Source organism: Haliotis asinina, chromosome 7 (genome assembly GCF_037392515.1).
Source record: "Haliotis asinina isolate JCU_RB_2024 chromosome 7, JCU_Hal_asi_v2, whole genome shotgun sequence".
In the NCBI taxonomy this organism is placed as follows: domain Eukaryota; kingdom Metazoa; phylum Mollusca; class Gastropoda; order Lepetellida; family Haliotidae; genus Haliotis; species Haliotis asinina.
Window position 1 is genome coordinate 45787884 of NC_090286.1, and position 24671 is coordinate 45812554.

The 24671-nt window shown below is 36.7% G+C and overlaps 1 protein-coding gene across 1 annotated transcript in view; it reads left to right on the forward strand.

Annotated features, from left to right (window-relative positions):
• Positions 1-24671, forward strand: part of LOC137292149 (choline transporter-like protein 1) — a 213897-nt gene that overhangs the window by 185787 nt on the left and 3439 nt on the right. Inside the window, exons 9-20 of the mRNA XM_067823691.1 lie at positions 4028-4249; positions 4508-4674; positions 8585-8674; positions 11378-11523; positions 12490-12676; positions 14826-14994; positions 16012-16152; positions 18558-18673; positions 20023-20060; positions 20512-20640; positions 21294-21386; positions 24200-24295. Coding sequence (XP_067679792.1) covers positions 4028-4249; positions 4508-4674; positions 8585-8674; positions 11378-11523; positions 12490-12676; positions 14826-14994; positions 16012-16152; positions 18558-18673; positions 20023-20060; positions 20512-20640; positions 21294-21386; positions 24200-24295 — 1594 coding nt within the window. The remainder of the gene's footprint in view (positions 1-4027; positions 4250-4507; positions 4675-8584; positions 8675-11377; positions 11524-12489; positions 12677-14825; positions 14995-16011; positions 16153-18557; positions 18674-20022; positions 20061-20511; positions 20641-21293; positions 21387-24199; positions 24296-24671) is intronic.

Sequence of the window (24671 nt, forward strand, 5' to 3'; positions counted from 1 at the left end):
CACAGGATCATTTTTTCTATAGCTCTTAACATTGTGTAGCATCCTTGAAGGCGGAGTAGGTCAACAGTGATGATGTTTGTCTCCCAAAGCAAACAGAATTGAGTTCCTGAGACAAAAATGGTTTGTTATGCCTTCCTAGAACTTGAATAAGTGATCATAATGTATCTTTGTACTATTGATTGGCCTGGAGCAGCATTGTGGACAGTGTGTTCTGGCCCTGTCCTCATCTCGGCCATATTGTGTGACTGCGGCACACCATAGCCTTGTCTTAAAAACAAAAGATGTAGTTATTTACTCATCCATCACTTGTCTGGTCAAGACTTAATATTTACTGGCTGTTGTTGTATGGCAGAAGTAATGTGCAGTGTACAAAACAACAACAAAAAACATTGCTGCGTCATAACCTTGTCCAAAGAAACAAAACATAGAGTCTTTCACTCATCCATCACTTGTCTGGTCAAGACTATATTGTTTACTGGCTGCCGTAGTATGGCAGAAGTAGTGCTCACTGTACAGAACAAGAAAATAAACATGTGGTGACGTCACACATGATGTTGGCTAAACCTGGCAGAGGTCAGAAAATATTTATGTCTGAAACAATCAAGTGATCATTATTGAATGGTGCTGTCAAAATTTGATTTTGTTTCAGTTAAATCGCTATTGATGTAACGTTATATGCTAAATCATTTGTTTCTACAAATGTACTACCAACACTATTTACCTTCTTAATAAGCATCACCATCAAATACCCTCTAACCTCAAAGCATTTATTATACTGACCATATATCACCTTCCTATCTGTCCAATTATGATAAGCATGTAATTGAAAACGTTTTCCTCAGCCAGCTGAGAAACCTTTTCCTTCTCATGCATTGTTAATGAAAACCAATTTCGTAAAAAGTTTAGAATGATTTAAGACACCATTTTCCAAAGAAATAATTTTCCCTAATTCCCTAATAATTGATACATCAGTAATTCTGAAATGTTCTGTTACATTATTGTTATTGAATTATGTCATAACTTTGAGAAATACGTTCATCTGTCAGGTTTCATCATTTCATTGTGAAGTTAAATGGTAGTGAGGTTAAGTGCAGTAGAGGAACTCTTTAGTTAGACATATTCAGTGTGACATATTATATCTGTAGCTATTTGTTATGCCCAGTGACATGAATCAAGTGTGATTTCTTCTACCATATGCAACCAACTATATCTTCATCACTGGTGTCTTTATAAATTGCCCTTTTTCAAGATGCACTATATTCATCATCTGTAATTTCTTCCACATTTGAAATTATTCTGTTCTTTTCATCGTACTCTTTCATAAATTGAATGTGATTGAAAGAATATGTCTGATAAACATACGACTAGCATCCTCATTCCTTCGGAGTCTTCACAGCTGGTACGGCTATCTGTTTTCATTTTGAACTTTACAAATAATACCCATATCTTTGCTTCATGACTGTGTGTAATATATTTCAATTTGGCTTGATAAACTGAGTACATCTGACGAGTTTATTGACTGAAAGGCAGTGTGTTCATTTTCATGAACATTAACAGTTAATCAAAAGAATAATTGTAGTCAGAATTGTCAATATTCTTTGTTTGAAATGTGCAGTCATCAATCACATCTCACCTTGTTCATTTCGACTGAAATTGATCACATAAACAGATGTTGGATATTAAACAATGGAACAAAACCGACTTAGTGTGCAAAATAGCCCCAATCCATGAAATCAGCTCGCTCAACAGTAGGTAAAAACAACAACCAGCATGAACAACTATGACAGAACAACAGCCATATCAAAGCAAGGCAAATTACATGCAAAGAACCGTCGTATCATATTAAACGTGTGATAGGTTATTGTGTTATTGGGCAATAAAAGACACATGTCTTTAGACCCTGGGATCAAAGACTTCTCGCTGATGGATGTTCACCAGTATCGTGTTCTAATCGTGGTCTTTAAGGCATACCTTGATAAATGTAAGACATAGGTTGTAGTGTGAGAGCATAAACATGGTAATTTTTCCCAAGGGTTTGCAAGTGTTATCGTGGCTTGAGGTCAAGGTCAACTGGGTAGGTTTCTGTGTGTAATTCTGACAGCTACGTATCAGCTATGTATTTTTGGTTTTGTTGTTTCTTTCGCAGAAAATGCCGCCATAAATGATACAGCAATATGAGAATACAGTTGACAATTAAAACTCAATCCATGACCAGACAATACGACAATATGTGCATCGACCTACTCAAGTAGGACACAATGATATGCAGGGTGGTTGGGTAGTCTACAAGTTGAAGGATTCACTTGTCACGCTGAAGACGTGGGTTCAGTTCCCAACATTGGTACAATGTGTGAAGCCCATTTCTGGTGTTACCTGGTGTTATATTGCTGGAATATTGCTAAAAGCTATGTGAAATAATACTCACCCACAATGATATTCATACACATTTGAGCAGTGAATCTGACCACCCAATTTTCCTCATATTAGAAGCATGGGTTGTTGAAGACCCGTGCTATCCTGGACGTTTGATGGTAGATTGAGGATGGTAATTCATATCCATGTTTGTGTTGCAGTGGATCCCGAGAAACCTAGATCTATAATTTCCACAAGCTACAATAGTGTTAGGGTACAATAACATGCAGCAGACAAATCAGGGAGTCTGACCTCTTGATCCCATAAGCAGATTCCGTTAGTTTCCTGCCGGAACACCTGGAGTTAAAATTCTTACACTGGGACAATGTGTTAAGCCCATTCCTGATGTCCATGCTTTGATGATAATGCTGCTTTGATCAGACACTAGAAATACATCGTTGGCTGTCAGCCTTAGGTGTGTCTGATGGCACAATAGTTTTCGTTGTACAGAAGGGGTAAACAGCGAGGTCGAACATCAGTGAATGCAGTTGTTCCACAGAAGACTACCACACCAGGTCACTGAAATGCCATTTACAAAATCAACCTCAAACTTGAAGTAGGGTAGCATTGTGGTTAAAGTGTTCATTCATCCTGCTGTAGGCCCAGGTTTGATTCCAATCCCTGGTATTATATGCCCATAATTGCAATGTCACCCACTGGAATATTGCTGAAATATTGCTGAAACCTGTGTAGACCAAATTCTATCATTTTCAGTGTCTCAGCTGCAATAATGTTAGGGATACGAGGATAGGGACGGTTGTCTAAGCCTTGTGGTTTAAGTGTTCGCTTGTCACACCAAAGATCCAGGTTCAAATCCCCCATGGGTACAATGTGTGAAGTCCATTTCCGGTGCCCCATTGTGATATTGCTGGAATATTGCTAAAAGTGCTGTAAAACCAAACCCCTTCACATTCACTCACATGTGATAATACGCCAGTAAATTAAACTGATTCTGTGGCATCATTTGTGTAAACAAACACTCGTTATATTTGGTTATGTCTCCTTTAGCCCAAAAAAGAAAAGCTTTCCATTTTTTTGAAAAATAATAAAATGGTTCACTTTCATTATAAATATCCCTAAACACAATCTGCAATTTCCATCCTTAGTATACATTGATTGTACAGCTCTTCATGCTCTCACCACGGTCATGTATAATTATCGATGTGGTGGCATGGCTGTGATGTTTTGTCATGTTCTTCACTGTTGCAGTTTGTCAGATATCTGTATATGTAAGCAATGAGACTACAAGCTACACCTTACATTAGCAGTCTGCTCTGATTTAAACATGCTTGCATTGTTTACTAAAAGGAAATATCTGATAATATGATATGCAAACAAGCCTGTTACAGTGATGTCATTGCTGATATGGACTATTTTAAACCCCTTCTAAAGAAACATCATGAACTGTTGAGAATGCTAATTAAAGTGGAAGTAGGGTAGCCCAGTGGTTATCAGTGGTATTTGCTCATCATGCTGGAGGTCCTTGGTTGATTCCCACCAAGTGTATGCCCAGTTTAGGTGTACCCTACTGGACTATTAAAGACATATTTCTGTTTAAAAATATACAATGATGATTCACTCAATCTCAGATTAATTCAGGATTTTCACTTTTCAGGTTTGTGTTTTTCATGGATGTTGAGCACCCCAAGGAATCAATGAGAATATGTGTAAACAAATGTCCTCACGAAGACCTAGATGATCTGAGCCAAGTGGCACATTTCTCTAAGACAACCGGCTCACATTTGTGCAGATATGATGTCACAAAAGATGATTATGAAAACCTGCAGAGGTTACAAGGTCTTCAGGGCCCCTGCCCAGTGACTCCAGTTAAAAAGAGGTCAGTAATTTTAGTTTTTTATGGTGTTCAGTCATCTTCTTTGCTTCACTGCTTCTTTTGTCTTTTTATCCAAAGTAAAACCTATTCCACTGTTCCCATATCTTACCTATATAATACCTGTTCCTGTGAACTTATATCACACATGGAATACCTGTTTCTGTAAACCTGTATCACCCATGTAATACCTATGAACCCATATCACCTATGTGATACCAGTTCCAGTTTCCCTATATCTCACCTATGTAATACCTGTTCCAGTGTTCCACTGCTGAATCGCTGTGTTCCTTCGCCTCTGTCAACTCTGCCCCAGGATGTGCTGGGCAACATCATCAACTTCCTGAACAGCAGCGACAATTTTCAGAAGTTGCTCAGTGACCTCTACAACACCTGGAAGGAGATGATTGTGCTGTGCTTCGTTGCCTTCTGTAAGTCACACGTCACGCATGTAAGATGACTGATTCATAGAAGTAGCAGTGATTTCCTGTAAGTCACAGACACAACACAGTCAGTCACAGACACATGCACAAACAGGCACAGGCATAAACAGTCAGTCACAGACACAAACACAGTCAGTCACAGACACAAACACAGTCAGTCACAGACACAGACAGGCACAAACAGTCAGTCATAGACACAAGCACAAACACAGTCACAGACACAAAAAGACAGTAAACAGTGACATGCTGCTGTGATGGTTTTGCATGTTTGTTACCAGTTGCCCAGTCTGTAAAGTAGTCCTACTTGCAACACTGTCAAAGTACTGTGTACGCAGTAGTTATGTCCTGCAAGGAGCACATCACTGCAATTCATGATACATAGTTGTGTCTATATATCTCTAGTTTGAACCCTGGTTTGCTCTTACCTTGGTTTGTCAGCACCATACTGTGCTCTTGGTTTCATCCAAGACTTGCATTATTTGGGCATTTGTCCCCATGCTAAACTTGGAAACCATGATATAACTGACTTAATCTTGTAAACAGGGTTCAACCACACTCGCTCACTCGCTCACTCACTCACTCACTCACATTGCAGACTATAGCTGATGCATAGAGTACTGACTTAAGTAAACACTGTATTAAGCATAAATAGATGAACGGGTAACCCAATATTTGCATATTTTACCAAGAAAACTTTTTCTGCTGCTTCAGGGATTTTTTTGCGAGAAGTCCTCTGTTCGATGTAAACAATTTCCATATTTTTGTGTCATTGTATTAAGATATTGGATTTCCTAAACAAAAGATAATGTTGCTGGACATGACAAGAAATCTTATGGAGTATATATTTCAAAGTCAACCATTTAAGAAATGGTGTATTGATGTATTGAAATGTATTTCTTTTTGCAAAAAAAATCAATATTTTTCGTTCTGGCATTTCGTATGTTAAGTCAGATCATCTTTCATACAGTCTAAAAAGCTATTCCAGCAGCAAATTATAGTCTTTAATTTTTCTTATAAAGAATACTTCAGGTGGAGTATGATTGTGGTGGATAATTTGACATTAACGTTTGATATCTCTTATAGGTAATACAGGCTTGGTGTCCAATTTCAAAGTGAAGTTGGACAAAATAATTTGAGTTTAATACAACTTTGGGAAAGTATTGAGGAAACTTGGAATGCCATGTCAGGCACCAATGGTCCCTATGCTTGAACTTTCTAAAATCACAAATAATTTGTGTCATATGAATTATTTCACTAAAGGTTCTTTTAGATATGATTAAAAGAAATTTGAGTTTTTTCAAAAGATATGTACATCATAATAAACTAAAAATTTCCTAATTATTGCAACATGAGTCTACTTACATTAAATGTTGATTACGTTTCATTGTTTTTTTTATAAAATGTGTTTTTGTTTAAATTTTCACGTTTACATTTTTGGTACGCAGACATGAGAGTTCATGACATTACGGTTAAGATAGTCAATATTTTAATCTTCAACTGGCGCAGCGTACATTTTTATATAATCAATAATTGAAAGGCTAAAGTTAAGCATTCTCTATTCTCTTCACACACTAGAAAAGGTAGTTATTTTCAGGATTAATTTGAAAATGTCTGTTTTTCATTTTTATGAAAAGAAACCAATATAGGTGTTAATTAGCTACCATGGATATTAATACTCTAGATGGATGTGTGTGGAGGGAGATCATGACGAGGGATAGGTGAGAGGCAGAACACAGCGGCTGTAATGGATCGATCTCTTGGGAGGAAGTATTTGGCTTGTGTTGCGTGATTCGAAGGATACTATGTAAAGCTTTAAAAACAGATAAAACGCTTTAGCGGAATTGTTGGATTAACACTGGATATTAAATAGTCCAATTATTTTACTTTGAAAGAGGGTTACAATTTCGTACTGCTTTTTGTTTTAAATTCTTTTTGATGTAAAAATGTGTCAGATATGTGACACTAAGCCCATTGTCAGTATTGCCTCTTCGATGTGATTAATAAATACCATCAGAAATTTTAAGGCGATTGTATAGTTCAGTTGTTAATCACACTGAAGACTTGTGTTCGATTTTCCACATGGATACAGAGTGTAAACCCCATTTCTGGTATCCCCTACCAAAATATTGTTGGAATATTGCTAAAAGTGACATGAAACTAAATTCACTTCATGGCTGGGTAGGGATTGAATGAGGAGTTTGGTATTGACTGTTAGGATATTTTCACAATGCCTTTCAGTGATATTCAGCAATATTGTTGCATAAAGAGCACTATTATCATAATTATGTGCCAGTTTTATAGCCTAAAGTTGATTGTTATTATTTCTTATCTTAGTATATCCATTTCAAGTGTATCATTATTGCTTGTGAAGTGAATCATTGACAAATATCTACTAGTAATGATAGGTTGATGTTCTTGACATTTTATTGTGTAGGTCTGCAGGATTCATTTGTTTAATAAGGTAGTGTAATATAACAGAAATCTTGCCAAGACATCATAATTAATTTGTCCTGTTTTGAAAAGTATTTTGTCACTTATTTGGAGTTATCACCATTACAAAATAAATGAAAACTTTTCATTGTAATTTTCATGCAAGTGGCTAAAACATTAAATTAGTGGAGAACTGAAAATTAGTTTTGTCAGCTGAAGAAACCTTTTGGAGATTTATGGTGTGTGAAATCCTTTATAACCACAGTTTGTAGGATGAAAAAGAGCCCACTCTTCCCGAGCCAAGAGGATGTCACCTAGACTATGAGTGTTTTAACGCCAGTGTTCTATTTTAATATTCCCAACTCTAGTGATTGAACTCATTTTGAAAATCATTTGGTTGACAACTATGTCTTTTGAATTTCCATTAAATAATGGAATAAAATATGGTTTTAGGATAGACAGATTTTACATTTTGTTTTCACCAACTTGAGTTTGAATGTTATTTTTCACAATATTCCAGTAATTTCACTGGTTTATTAGTTCATGGGAGACAAACCAGTGATTGATAGCTGAGCACTTAGATCAAGAGATATATACATTGAAATATCACTGTAATGAAATTACTTGACAATACTTTGAAAACAACTATGATGTCACAGGGTACCGTTATGTTTGCTGACATTTGCAGTAGGATTATGCAGAGTGCATATACCAAAAAGTCAGCACCAATACATGTGGTTTCATCTAAATAACATCCACATGTTTAGTTTTCTTGACACACATTAAGCCAGCACATTGATATGACTTAAGTGCTGTTTAAAACAGGTTTAAACCAAACTCACTCACTCACTCACTCACTCACTCACTCACTCACTCACTCACTCACTCACTCACTCACTCACTCACTCACTCACTCATGATTCTGCTGTTGTTTTATCAAGGTCACTTTATATATGTATGTCTTTAAAAAATGAAAAGGTTTCAATGAAAACATGTTTTCATCAGCGTCAATACCATGTTCCTTGAGGAGCCATTCTGCCCTTGTCCGACATCTTGATTGTCAACAACAATCTTCAGTATGCCTGGCATACCTGCAATTTATTTGGATTTTGCTGTAATCACCACTAAAGCAGGAATTGATCTTTATAAATGAAGAAATCATGAAAATAACGATGATAATTACAATGACATATCACCTGTCACTTGTCTCGGCCCTATAAACAATACCTCCAAGACTGTGTAATCTCTATCATTATGTGGTGGACAATTTGGTGCAATTTTCACAGATCACCATGCGTTGGCGAGAATCTAAATCAACTACCATGACTAGGTTTAAATTCCTCTAGCGCTGGTGAAAACAAGACGGTTTTCTAAATTGCTATGCGACCTTGCAATTTGCGTCTGGGGACGGAAGTCTCTGCAGAAATTTACTACGATATTGAGAGTGCATTTTGTTGCTTTCCCGCAGTTTTTGCCTTGATAATGGCGTTGCTGATCCGATTCTTTGCGTCAGTAATTGTCTGGCTGATCTTGGTGGTCGTCATCATAGCAAGCTTAGGTAAGTGGGCTCCGAGCGATAATTCACCTGCGTTTGACTTGTCACATATTGTTGTGTTTAATTGGCAATCACATCCTGGTATTATCCCCCCATATTTCAGATCCCTGGTGTTGATTGGTGTAGATTTCATCATGACCCTTCCTAGTATTGACGGCCTGATACATGACTCTGAGCTACATCAGCCAATGCTATTTCCCAATGTCGTTAGCTTGTTTAATGATCGCATTGGATCAGTTTTTGTTGACTTTGTTAAACACGGAGCAAATTATGCAGTGAAAGCAGGCATGGGTCTGGCGACTTTGTCATACGACCATGTTATTGTTTCTCCGTGATGGCCAAAGTCGCATGTATGGTCCTAAGATTTTTGGTAAATTACGGATGCCCATTATAGTAAACTGTATCATTTTCCTAATGTCTAACCAGGTAATGGAAGTTGACATGCAATGGCTTTTACTTTTATGATCTATTGTCCTGAAACACGACCTTAATTCATGTGTGGATTATTTGAATAATCGCCAACATTGTCTGGATTTTTTGATACATCACATTTTGACTTCCTATGAAAGTACAATCTGATACCAAACGTCATTTTTATTGCATTTGAAACTAGTTTTATGGGAAACAATTTCCACAAGATGAAAATACTTGGCAGCCTTGATTTAGCTACTAAAAAAACCCACTGCCCTTGCTTTTATCAAAACAGATGAAGTATTACAGTTTTGAGACAAATTCTCATGAACAACTTCCACACTGGCCCAGCTCATTTGACATTTGAATAAAACAATTAACACTGAGACACAGGATTCTGGAAACATCTGGTCAATAATGGCTACTTGCCTCCAACCTCTCTCCCATCTTTACATGGATCCACCCAAAACAGATACGACTAATGCTTCGTCTCAGAATTGTATAACTTTGATAGTAACAAATATAGCCAATTAAACTGAACTGGGAAATTCAGAATCTGAGCAAATCTACACTTGATTCATTTAGAGCTTTAGCATTGCAAGGAGGGCTTGAAGGCCGAAGGGAAAAAAGTGAGGTCTAGGGACTCTGATAGTCAGAGACAAAAAAAATGGTTCGGAGAGATGTGGAACACATCTTCTCACGCCACTGTTCTTCTCTACCACCCCTTCCCACCACCACCCATGCCACACCCATGGCCACACCCTATCTTCCACTCCCTCCCCTTCCCATTCCACACCTCCCACCATTTCTCCACCAAGCATATCCTACAGGTGTCTGCAGTATCCTCCATCTGTGTATATCTCTGTGTCTGTGGAAGGCCCATCAAGAATGCACATTGACCCCCTTGGACAATACCAGATATTCTGGAATTGGTCTGGTGTATTATCATAGGCCTAACAAGTCCACAGGAGTCTCACAGAAATATGTTCAGTGCTTGGTGTTGGGTAGCTCAAGACAACACTGAGAAAGAAACTTACATTATATCAAATTTGTGCTGTTTCCCTGCCCATTATATAAGATTAGACTGAATGTTAATGAGCTTCCCAGATCTTTTGGATCACATGGTTTTGAGATTTATGGATCTGTTTGATTAGATTTCCTGAAAACATTGTTGTGGAAAACTTTAGACTTGACTTACATGTCGATCGTTCACATTGAACATTAATTTCTTCATTTCATTTCTGTTTATGGGATTTGTTGAACTTTTAAAGATTGATTGAAATCAATAGTAGACATTGATGGGCTCTGATTAGGTCCACAGATTAACCATATTTTGAAGTTACATTTTCAAATTAGAATTTTGATATCATGGGAAATTGATCGTTTACTTGAAAGACGTTTCTTTTAAATTTTTAAATTAACATTTCTATTGATAGTAAGTTGTTTAAGAATAAAGTTGAATTGAAGGAATACATACTTTATATATTATATTAGTTATCCATGTTGAATAAAAAGGTTGCTAAGAAACAACCATCCCTTACCTATATGCTGAGATGTGTTTGATATTTTTGTAATGAATATCGGCATGTGAACAGGAAGCTGTGAAATACAATGTCTCTGTATTCTGGCCACAGTTTACTCAAGGGATTGAATATTACAGGAAGGAGATATTAAGTATCCCCTTAAAAATGTCTGGTCAATAATTAACAGGCATGTTTAAAATTCAATATCACCAGAAGTAGGCTTTGGGATTTGTGTCTGTCTGAAGTGAGTATTGTTTTATAAGATCAAAGGAAGGGAAAAATACTACAAGATTTCTGAAATCATACAAAAAGATATTTCTGCACCAAATGATTGTATTCAGGAATTTGGTTACTTGCACATTCTCATTGTATTCATAAATGAAATGAACATATTTTGTGTGATGCATGTATATGAGAATAAATAGAGATAAAGTCAAGTTTCTTTATTTGCTTATTTGACAGAAAAGGACGTTTTTTCAAAAATTTGCTCTCAAATTTTGCCATTCTTGATGTTTTGAAACTAAAAAATTTTATATCTAAGAGGCAGCTGTTTAAATGAAATAATAATTAATTGCAGATTTATGTTATAAAGAATATTAGTTGCTGCATACAGCCAAATATAATACAGTATATAACTAATAATAGATTTATACAACATTAGTCATGAAGTAGATGCCCAGATTTAATTCAGTTTAACTTCTTTTCATTCAGATTACAGCAGACAAGCAACAGTACCGAGATGGAGAATTTAATATGCTGTGTATTATTTCAGCGGGTACTGCTTTTCTATGGTGGACATACGCAAGTGTTAAAAACAAGCTGGACAGTGACTACAAGCTACAGATTCCTCTGTTGGACGTGGAGATCAGCAGTGAAAACACCTTCCTTACATTTTCCATAATTGCATCAGTTTTGACAGTAAGTACATGTTTCATTACTGATGCCATGCACTTTGAACCTGTCCTTTATGTTTACCATCCATGAAGACCTGGGTTAGAACTGATTATCAGCATGCTACACTTGTTGTTAAAGGCAACTAACGGTAATGGGACCCATGAATATCTGTTTTAGAACTGATCTTCAGTAACCCATTTAATTGCTTGTTGTAAGAGGCGACTAACAGGATCAGGTGGTCAGGCTCGCTGACTTATTTGACTCGTGCCATCGGTTCCCAGCTGCACAGATTGATGCTCATGTTGTTGATCACTAGATTGTCTGGACAAGACACAATTATAAACAAATGTTAGAGATTTACCTGGAATATTGCTGAGTGCAGCATAAAACTAAACTCACCCAGTCACTAAAGGGAATGGATGGTCAAAGTTCTTGTGATATGGGTGATAAATATGTATATTTATTGCAGTATGCTAATTGCATGCGACACAGTTTTTCGAGTTTACTAGTGAAGAAAAAATATCTGGGGTAGTGAAGGGCAGCTGTTTTTGCAGTCACAATCAGCAATGGTTTTCAGCACAGTCTTTCTTTGAGACAACGGCATGGTGAGGTAGCCTAGTGGTTAAGGCGTTTGCTCATCACGCTGAAGATCCTTGTTTGATTCCTTATGTGGCCACAATGAGTGAAGCCCATTTCATGTGTCCACTGCCATGACTGCAGGAGTATTGCTAAAATTGACATTGAAAAAAAAATTAAACTCAGTCACTCACTACTTTGAAACAAGACATGAATTTTGCTGTTTAAATCCGGCAAGTTGTCATTGTTTGTACATTTACCATCAGCTCTACACTCCAGCACTTTGTCGAAACCAGATTATTTCTTCAGTCCCAATGAGTGCTGGTTTAGACAGCATCCACTGTATCTGTTAGTGATGGTACTGAAATACAGTGTTGCATTCAGTTTACTCACTCACTCACTCACTCATTTCAGGTGATACTGCTGCTGGTAATTTTGGTCATGAGGAAGCGCATCTCACTGGTGGTGACGCTGTTCCATGAGGCAGGAAAGTGTATCAGCTCAATGCCCTGTCTCCTGGCACAACCCATTTGGACATTCTTCATTCTCCTCATCTTCTTTGTCTACTGGGTCATTGTGCTCATATATCTGGCTACAGCAGGTGAGTGTAATTTATATGATGATATCCCTATCTGTGTAGTAAGTGGATGAAATGTACAACATGAAACATGAAATTTATACCATTTCATAATATTTATGTCATATGAAATATATGAATTATAACCTATGTATTTGTGTATAAAGTTAGTGAAATCTACACCATTTGAAAATAGGTTTCTTTATGAGGTATGTCTTTTATAATATGTCAATGTAAATATATGGAAGTGTATATATATCTTTTCAAAAGTGATTTTTATTTGAAAATAACCTCACGTCATTTATCTGTATGGTTATTTTTTTAAATCAACACCATCTTGTACTTGTTTGTTTACAAGAATAAAATCAGCATTTATTGAATGTTTAACATGAGAAGAAATACATCCCGCATGCCTGTATGACATATGATGAAGTGTTACTCTGGGCATAAAATACACCTGGTGATCAATACTTGACACAAAGTGAAATGGGCATTGTGTGATATATATGCTTATAAATCGCTTTGAATCACCCATTTTGTTTTCAATCAATATGTCCACAGCAGATAGACGAATATATTGCCTATGTTCCTACCCTGACTCACTGAACTTCATTTTAAGTCTCTAATCCTTTGACTATGTGTTCTACAAGTACACACGGTTGTACATATATGAGAGAGTTGATACCCTTCCATCGAGGTCCATGGTAGATGTTGTCAGTGTTTTCAGGGTGACAACAGTGTTCGTTCACCACACATATTTTCCAGCCCTGTTCAAATGACCCAACCTAGTTTCAGTTACTCACTTAGAACCTTAAGTGAATGTGACAATCACTCTCCTCCATGTGTAATAAATAACACTTTGTTCATGTCCGTCATTAGAGAAGATGAAAGTTGCCTCTGTCTGTCTCTCACTCTGTTTGTTTTGTCCTGAATAAAAAATTACCCTGAAAATATTGTATTGAACTAAGCGCCATGTTAAGTGCAGAGCAACTCTCTATATACTTTTGAGTTGCAATTAAGGGCTTTTAACTCACTGGAAAAAAAGCTTGGTCAATATTAGTCCTCCTCTCATTTGAAATGAAGACGATGAAAAGGTCATCTATTACATCTGTAGCGATGTTTATTGCTCCGTGCCATTCATAGGCATCTGTCTCATTTCTGTGGATGTATGAAAGTCAAATCTCAGCCTCGTTTCATGACAAGGTTATTTCAGACATACCTTCATGAATACTGTAATCTGAATCGATGCATAAGGTATCTCAGTTTGTGATTACCTATGATAATAATAATTGCATTTTACTGATAATGATACTTGTTGTTACTGTGTCTGTATTGCCTGAGTTTCGTTTATCGCCTTTTTCGTTTATATTCGTTTTCGCCTGAGATTCCCATATATCAGCCTGAGATTCCCATACCAGCCTGAGATTCATGTACCAGTCGGAGATTCACATACCAGCCTGAGATTCATATATGTCAGGCTGAGATTCACATACATCAGCCTTAGATTCACATATATCAGTGTGAGATTCACGTACCAGCATGAGATTCACATTTATCTGCCTGAGATTCACATACAAGCCTGATTTCACATATCTGCTTGAGAATCACGTATTAGCTTCAGATTCATATATCATCTTCAGAATCATGTATCAGCATGAGATTTATGTATCAGCTTTAGATTTATGTACCAACCTGAGATTCCCATATATCAGCCTGAGATTCACGTACCAGCATGAGATTCACATTTATCTGCCTGAGATTCACATACAAGCCTGATTTCACACATCTGCTTGAGAATCACGTATTAGCTTCAGATTCATATATCATCTTCAGAATCATGTATCAGCATGAGATTCATATATCATCTTCAGAATCATGTATCAGGATGAGATTTATGTATCAGCTTTAGATTTATGTATCAGCTTTAGATTTATGTATCAGCTTATGTTCTACCAAAGTCATCATTGTAAACAACATGTTCATATTTCCACATGGTTACAATTATATAAACCATTTCTAGTGACCCCTGTCACGACCAACCCAGAAAGAGACCCAGCAGACCTAGGTTTTTAGTGTTCTCTCTTCCTCTTTCAGGTGCTTGGCACCAGTAGTAATAGAATAACACCTATTACAGGTATATATAATGTTAACGCATGTGTGCTTCTTGTTTCAGAAAAAGTATCAATAAACAAGAGCACACAGTTTGTGGAGTACATTGAACATGAAAATGTGTCATACTTCTGGTGGTACCACGTGATTGGGCTGTTGTGGACGAGCGAGTTTATCATCGCCTGTCAGCAGCTGGTTATCTCTGGTGCTGTGGCGACTTGGTACTTTACAAGGTAAGAAGAATTAATGACAATGAAAAATTGACTAGATCAACCAAATATTCATGGTAAGTGTATGTTTCATGAAAAATGGAGATACCTCAGTTATAGAAAAAAGATGTTTATTTCTATAAATCGTTGTCTTTCGCCCTGCTGTGTAAGGCTTTCATCCATTAAACATAGTGCTGAATAGATTTTGTTTTTTTCATCTGTAGCCAAGAAAAGAAATTGATCTAGCAGAAACCCAAAATAGAATGAAGGAGTTGGGTTGTTTCAACTATTATTGGAAAATGGTGTCCTGTTTTGATAGTTTCTTTGAGGCTGAAGTAAGGACATACTCTATCTTACCTCCTTTGTCGTGTGAATCTCAGGCATTTTGCAGTAAATGAATGTTCCCAAATTTGGAGAAATTCGAAATTCGTATTTATGTAGTATAAGTGAGTGAGTTTAGTTTTATGCCAATCTCAGCAATATTCCAGCTATATGGTGGCGGTCTGTAAATAATTGAGTCTGGACCAGATAATCCTTTGATCAACAGTATGAACATCGATCTGCACAATTTGAAACCAGTGACAACCAAATCAGCGAGTCTGACCACCTGATCCTCTTAGTTGCCTTTTAACAAGCTGAGTCGCCTTTTCAGCAAGCATAGGTTGCTGAGAACCTATTCTACCCCAGGCCTTCACAGGTCTAATGTAGTATAAACTCACTTTTGTTTCACTGTAAGGAAATCAGCAAAAAGGTTGTTATGAATGCTTATGTCGAAGTCCCAATTTTGCACAAAATTAATTATTTCTTACCTTTGCACAAGGCATGTTGTTTAAAATCCCAGATATATCTTTACTAAGTGACATTTAGAAGCTAGTTTGATGAGCAAATTTTATGGATTATCTGTTATGTTGTATCTATTGCAATAAAAAGTCAAATTGTTCCTCTTTGTGCCAGATGTAGGCTGGCTTCATTTTGCCATTTTGTTTTTCAGTTTGTGAGGATTTCAATTCCCCCGATGATAATGAATTCTTCTTATTGCAGGGACAAAGAGTCCATAAACTGTGCAATCTGCGTGTCCATCGGTCGTCTCATTATCTACCACCTTGGCTCCGTGGCGCTGGGGTCCCTCATCATCATGCTCATCAAGCTGCCTAGGATGATACTCATGTACTTAAATAAGAAGTAAGTTTTAGTGGGGGTTGTTTTCACGCTAAATAATTTATTTTACATTTATGCAAGTTAAGTTACATATATGATTTATTCATTTTAAAATGTTTTTGGTATATTGCTGTAGAAATGATACATGTAGTATGGATGATATAAGTAGTGATGTATATGCATTATACAGGATATGATAAATGACTGAAAATATGAAACAGGCTAATTATAATAAAATATATGAATAAAATGAAATATATAAATTGATATAAATTTTAAAAAGGATGTTTTAAAGAAAAATAACACTATAAAGGTACCTTAGAAATAAAAAAAAACAAATAATTTATGCATTCATAATGAAACTTACAGAGTTGTGTCCCTTAGTTGTGCCATGATCAGCTGATCATCAGGTTCTGTGATGTAGGGTTGCCAACCTCATACCAACAGTACTGGATTTCAGCCTCATCGATGAAAAACTGACTGATATGAAATATTGATCCTGTGTTTATCCCAACAGTAACTAACTTTTGTGCAAATGATATTCTCTCATCTTACTATATATATTCTTTATTACAGAAGTGTAGGCCATCGGCCCATAACTACAAAAGTTGCATGGTGTATGACAAAACATGGTGTATACAGTATAGATCGGTAGTTTTAACATCTTAGATACATTGCATGATAAATAAAGCTAGCTAAATTATTTATAAGATTACAGTCTAATGATGACATAAGGAGTTTGAACTTTGCTTTACATGGATTGATGCAAAAGGCTTTAGGTAAATGGTTCAAGCGGAGCTGTTTGAATTTGGAACACACGAGGAGAAAGTGGTACTCATCCTCAATATAGCCTTCCTCGCATTGTAAACATAGCCTGTCATTTCTATCTATTTTATAATATCTTCCAGTTTCAATACGTAACTGGTGTGAAAAGCACCTAAACTGCGCGAGTGCTACTCTAAACTTTTTAATGCTAATCACATTTAAATATGGCTCTCTAGACAGTGATGTTTTAAAATAAGAATAACACGTAGATTTACTGCCATTTTGAAGTGAGCTGAACCAGTTCTGTTCATGAATACATTTAAGACGATTCTCAAATTCAGTTAAGAATGAGGTAGGGGAAGTAACAGTTTGCTGCTCCCAAACAAAGCCAAAACCCAAGCTGTAAAGCAGATCTCTACACTTCGACGCCCAATTAACTCTATTATGATCTAAAGCCATTAGCATCATGTGATAACATTTTTTGGGATGACGAGATTCAGACATGCCTAATAGTTTTAGCCAATACTTTATAACCCGTTTATATGCTAAAATATATAGGGGAAACCGCCCACATTCACCACGAGCTATATTATTAGTTGTAGAGATCTTGACGCCTAAAAATCGTTTGCAAGCCAATGTGTGTACCGATTCTATCAGTCATTCTGATAGAATCCCCAGACCTCGGCACCATACAGCAGAATAGGAGCTATTTTCCTATCAAATATCTTAAAGTATAACTCAAGAGATATATTGCTTAGTTTACTTATTGTTTTAAGGACACCAAATAAGGCCTTTTTGCCTTGCAAGGCTGCATTGGAACAATGACTAGACCAAGACAAGCCCCTCGTGAAGGTTATACCAAGATACTTATATGAAGTTACAGCTTCCAACTTCCTACCATTATAAAACCAACTTTCTCGTCTTGATAAAATACCACCTTTCTGAAACACGACAACTTTTGTCTTATCCAAATTGACTTCAAGACCGTATTCTATACAAAACGTTTCTAAAACATTGATGCGTTTCTGTAGTCCACCAATAGAATCAGATATAAGTACGATGTCATCCGCAAAGAGGAGAATAAATATCTGAATAACATCAGGATGTAATTGGATACCTGGACCTGAACACCGTTCTATCTCAACAGCCAGCTCGTTGATAAAAATTGAAAACAGCAGAGGGCTTAGGACGCAGCCCTGACGAACACCACGTGAACAAGGGAAAAATCCTGATAGCACATTATCAAATTTTACGGTAGCCTTAACGGAAGAATAGATAGCCTGTACAGAGTTAACCATTTTGGGGGAGACACCTCTAGACTTCAATACTGACCATAATTTCAAACGACTTACACTGTCGAATGCCTTTGCAAAATCCACGAATACACAGTAAAGTTTGACCTTTTGCTTTCTCAGGTACCTCTGGATAATAGACTGGAGGATAAATATGTTATCAATGGTGGAGTAATCGTGGCGGAAACCAGCTTGTGACTCTACAATTTTACAATATGCTTCACACCAATACGTTAATCTCCTGTTTAATATAGACACATAAACCTTGCTAAATACACTAGGAAGAGAAATACCTCTATAGTTAGATGGGGAGTGTATATCACCTTTCTTATATAAAGGAACAATGCAAATGCGGGATGTTTTATTTTTCAGATTAAAAACTTCTGAGAACAGTTGTGCCCAGTTCTGTATGAAGTGCTGCATCTGCTGCCTGTGGTGTGTGGAGAAGTGCCTCAAATACTTAAATGCTAATGCGTACACCCTTGTAGGTAGGTACTGTCCACCCTTATACTGAATATGCAGTTGGCAAGACAGTATTGTGCACCTGGAAACTGAATATGCCCATTATTTGGGTTGTATTATCCATCCATAGTATATATACTGGACAAAACAGGCTATAGATATTGGTATTTTTACGACTGATATTTCATCAGTGTGTCATTTTTATGACTGATATTTCATCAGTGTGTCAATGAATAAATAGATCATTATTCATAATTTCAAAATTTACAAATATGCCTAACTATATTTGTCCAGTGTATGTCCTTTTAGGTATTGTTTAAATGATGAAATGGTTATAGATTTGAATGAAACACCAGTGTGTGCATCTTTGTAGTGACCATCCTGTTGTTTAGTTTTGAAAATTAACATTGATATTAATATTTTAACATCTATTTGCATTCTTTATCATTTAATCAAACTTTAAAGCCTCTTTGGCCCTCATTATAATTAAATGGTCTCATCCTAACGGGATTGCATGGTCTCATCCTAACGGGATTGCATGGTCTCATCCTAACGTGATTGCATGGTCTCATCCTAACGTGATTGCATGGCCTCATCCTAACGTGATTGCATGGTCTCATCCTAATGTGATTGCAGTGAAGCCAGCGATATGATCTGATACTCAGAATATGAAGCATAACCAAACATAACTATTGCCCATTACCTATGACTGAAATACAAATCTGAAAAGTTGTAAAACTATGACTACAGTAACAGTGACTGAGGAAGGTTTCGAATATAAATTCTGACATATTTGCAGACAGTAGGTGGTTTTGTTAACTCTGGTTTGTTTTCACCTAGTTTTCACCTTGATGGTTAATATTCATCATAAATGTGTACTCTGGTATATTGAATGTTAACATTTTGTTTGCAAAATGCATCTTTGACAATGTTTCCTCTCTGATGAAACCATGGCAACAGCAGTTCTGTCACCGATACATATGGGATCCCCATTTGGGTATCTCTCCAGTCAGATTGACGCAGGCTATACAAACATGCAGTGGGTTGTCACATAGTTTCAGTTTAAATTGAATTTGCAATGAATAAAAAACGTCCCAAAATGGATTCCACAAAAGAAACCTTATTCCTGATTAACCTCATTCTGGGAAACGATGCAAACTTGTTGTCCAAATTTTCTATTTGCTGAGTATGATCATATCTTGAGCAAGGCCTCTGGTTTACACAGTCGCCTCTAATGAACTCAGAATGTCAATAAATTGATTCTCCTCTTCCCAGTGAACGTTGCATGCATGTTATACACAATGGTGTGCTATTTCTGCAAGACATACTCTGATGTTGAGCATAGCTATCAATATCTTCTTTTTTCTCTTTGCAGCTATTAGTGGTAAAAATTTCTGCAAATCAGCAAAGAGAGTAAGTGGTTTTATCATGAATATTTGTATCTAGACATAGTTATTGATAATTGTTAATGGGCTTTGCCTATACCATGTAAACAGTTGTACAATGGTTCAGTAAGTTCGAGACATGGGTACAGTCAATGAAGGCCATTTCTGGTGTTCCGCACTGGTGATACTGCTGGTATAGTGTTGAAAGTGGTGTAAAACCCAACACACTCACTCATAACACAGATAATGGCTATGTCTTGGATTGTCTCCCCTTGAGTATAACAATTTTGGCCTAAAAGCCTCCAGTTCAGGACATGTTGAACATATATCTGTACAATTAAAATCACAAATAACTCAATAAGGATTTATTGCCTTATGAAACAGTGTTTGCCTACATTTAAGGCAGGATGTTTATTGTGGTTAGTTAACAGTATCATTCATAATGTGTATATCACACACAGTTCTGTTTTGTTTTCCAGGCTTTTATAATCTTGGTGAGCAACTCGTTACGAGTGGCAGCCATCAACAGTATAGGGGATTTCATGCTCTTCCTTGGAAAACTCGGTGTCATGGGCGCCACAGCTGCTGTTGGAATCATGTGGCTGAAGGTAATCCTTTTATGTTCTCACTGTCGAATTCTATATTTGGACAATTTTAGAAAAACTGTAGAAGCTCTGCTGTAGTGTCAAGATATGATTCATAGACCTCAGACAGTTCCAGTGTTGTGATCAGCTATCTTGTACAAGATGACTTAAGGTATCAATGCAGATCAGCCCAATGCCATTGTACAAAGAAAATTTGCTGTAAGACCATGTTAAGTCTGTGTCATGGTATGAGAGTTACAATAACCATACTGCTAAGATCGCTTCTTACATCTGCACCCAGGGTTATATTGGCCTTCAGCAACCCGTTTGTGTCTTCAGAGGTGGTAGGCTAGGTTAGTGGTTAAAGTGTTCGCTTGTCACTCCAAAGACCTGGGTTTGATTCCCCACATGGGTATAATGTGTGAAGCCAATTTTGGTATCCCTCGCTGTGATATTGCTGGAATATTGATATAAGTGGTGTAAAATCATGCACAGTCACAGGCTTCAGTTAACAGGATGGGGTATGGGGCAGCCTGGTTAACTGATTGATTGACACATGTCATCGTATCCCACTTGTGTAGATTGATGCCAATGTTGTAACTGTGATAAGAGGAGACATTCACTATCATGTCTTTACTACATATGTCATGATGATTTGTGTCTCTTTCCTGTTTCAGAGCCGCACTGATCTTCACTTCTTCGCCATTCCTGTACTGCTTGTTTGTGTATTTGCATACTTTGTTGCTCACGGCTTTTTGTCAGTGTATGAGGTAAGTCACTCAATCATCTGTTGGGATTTGACAGACAATGAAAGTAGCTCACGCATCAGGTTATGTTGTGGAGTGTATCATGTTCTTTAGTGAGTTGAGCTATATTTTACAAGCTTAAAAACCCCTCAGAGAGATACAAACAAGTTGATAAAACATCTGCTTCAAGAGGATGAACTTAAGATGTAATTGTCAATCAAAAGCACATGTATTTAACAAATTAATTATCATGATACATATCTGATCTGGACTCTGATTACAAGAGATTGGTGTATCTTTACATCTATATAAAACTTGACTAGCTCATGATATGATGGATGTTTAAGAAGACATTGTTTGGCTTATGTTCGCCAGTCCGTGTTTTTTCAGTGAACACTGATTCTGTGTAATATTTAAATTCTTGTGAAAATCGGTAAATATTCAAACCAGTTAGATCCATCAGGCCTAGGCTAAGGCTTAGTCTCTGAATATATATGATTTTGATAGAAACAAACAAACAAATTAACTGAAAAGGACCCCAAGGAGATCAGAGAACCTATGGAAATGTAGACTTGCTTTATTTAAAGTCTTATCACAGCAGGGAGTTCTAGACTAAAGGGAAAATAATGTGGTTCAGGGACTGTGAGACAGCGGTCACTACATGTCTATTAAAGCAGATTCAATTCCATTTGCAGTGGGTAGTTTGGTGGCCTATAGGGCTGGGACGGGCAGGAAAATATGGAATCAAGTACCCACATGTACGCTCCTGAATCAGAATCGAGTACACTGAAACAATAGGAATACACAGCTTCTGTCAACTTTCTGATTATTCAGTGTCAATCATGATTTGACAGAGATTATTATATTAAACTTGAAAGGATGGCAATAAGGCATTGAAAAATTGCTCTGATGCTATTTGATTTACGTCTGTTTATAACTAATATGACAGTAAAACCATACTTATTTTGCTACTAATACTCAGAACAGTTGTTAAAACACAGAACTTTTTATTCCCTTTGTTGCTGTGATTTGACTACTCAGTGCTCACGGGTAGATAAATAACGTTCATACATGTATGTGATATTCTAACAGAACCCATAATGTTTTACATGCAGACGTTATGTAAACATACTCACAAAAATCTTTGGAAGATATATTCGCTGACTATAAAAGTTTATACTGTAATGTAATGCAGTAAGTTAAGCAATATAGCAAAATGAACACTGGTCAGTTTCACCTGTTGTGCAACTTGGTTGCACAAAAGTTCGCCTATCATACATTGTAGAGTACAGATGAACACAGAGCTGTGAAAAACTCACTGGCCGTGTGTAAAATATTTACAGTGATTTAATTTTGATAAATGTCACATTGAAATACTTTTGTTTGAATAAATCACATTATCACCTTTAAAAAAAATATTGCTCATTCAGTATTGTAAATTTGTATCTTAGCGAACATATCTTCTTTGGAATGTGTGTATGCTGGTTATTGTTTGTTAAGCTATAACATGTACAGTAACGGCAGTGGTATTACATGTGGAGTATGAGGGTTGTGCTTCTAAGTCTTTCTCTTTATGTAATGATAGCCAGTCGAACATTGTATTTGCAAATAAGAATGTGCTCTAGTATATGTTCATTTTAATATGTTAATTCAGCAGATTTTACTGAAATTCCCAAAACATACAATCATTTAATTACAAGCTCTTTAATAATCAAGGTATTCAGGTCTGACGCAAATGTAAAAGCTGTGTTTCATGAAATTGGAATAAAATATCTTGAAACTAAAGTCAAAATGCCTTGTAATCTGGAAAGCTCTTAAAGAAAGAACTTGATAAGCAGTGAACATAGTTACATGATGTAATGAACACGTATATTTTTTAGTTTGTGTTTTAGTGCAAGATGTGCATTGAACTTATAGTGCTTCCGCGGTAGATCAGCAAGCACCACAGATTTGGCATTTGGTTTTCTTGCCATTTGCATCAAGCTCAAAATGAGCCCAAACACTCAGCTTAGCATGCGAGTCGTCTATTTTGATTTGAAATACAGTTACCGATCCTTATCATTAAAGAGTTATCTCCCTCTCTTTCCGGGTACATGATTCCTTGAAATAGGAAATTCTATCTGTACCTAACTTGGATTCGAATATCCGTCCCAGCTCTAGTGGCCTAGTGGTTAAAGCACTCACTTGTGACAGAGAAGACCTTGGTTTGTTTCCACATTGTTACCATGTGTATAGCTCATTACCCTGTTGTGTTATTGTTTGAGAATTCCTGTATACTGAATAATAGGACTCATTGTCACTCATTCTAATTGTTTGCTAAACTTGACTTATTCCAAGCCATACGAGACTTTAAGTGACTGAATTGAGAAGTGTGTGGTGTCTGATGTTGATATCTGACTGTGTAGTGATTTAGGCAACATTTTATAATAAATCTTTTATAATGAGGCTTCCCTAAACAATCAGCAGATTTGTTTTACATAATATGCAGTTCATATGCAAATGATAATCATAAAAAATATTGTTTAAAATAACCCAGATATAAATACATAATGTTACTAAACATGATGCTAACTAGAATTTGGACAAAAATAAGACATTCATTGAGTTTGTTGTTAATCACATCTCATACTAGCTGGAACAAATGAGTGGTGAACCCTGTTTGTCCTAAATGTCAGCATACACAGTCGGCATCCCGAAGGTAATAATGAATGTTCTGAAAAAAAGTAATGGGATCACAAATATTTTTGTATGCATTATTTAAAAATTTGTGGCTTGTAACAACTGCCGATACTTGCAATAGGAGGTCCAGTAATTTTAGACATTTCTGTACATTTCAGATGGTGATTGATGCGCTGCTGTTGTGTTTCTGTGAAGATTGTGATATGAACGATGGGTCACCCGAGAGGCCCTACTTTGCTAGCAAGGATCTCATGGTAGGTCTATCTTGTGATTGTATGATTTAGACTGTCTTCAGCAGTCCATGCTGTCAGCTTTGTTGCATACGTATGTCTGACCAACAGAGGCTAACTAAACGTAGTAGTAGTATTATTACTAGCTGTAGGTTGAGCAGATCGCAATTCAATATTTCAACCACTGGATTACTTTGTACTGACTCGGTTATGTACAAGCAGCTGTTGTACACTTGGAATATTGCACAGTTCAGGCTTACTTCAACCCAAGAGCCTAGATTTCTGAAACTCTTAGTACTAAGATGGTCATAAGTTACGACCATCTTAACATTCGGAGAGCTTAAACAATCTAGGTCCCAATGCTGTTTTTTTCGGATCTCAAATTACCTGCCCTTGATTG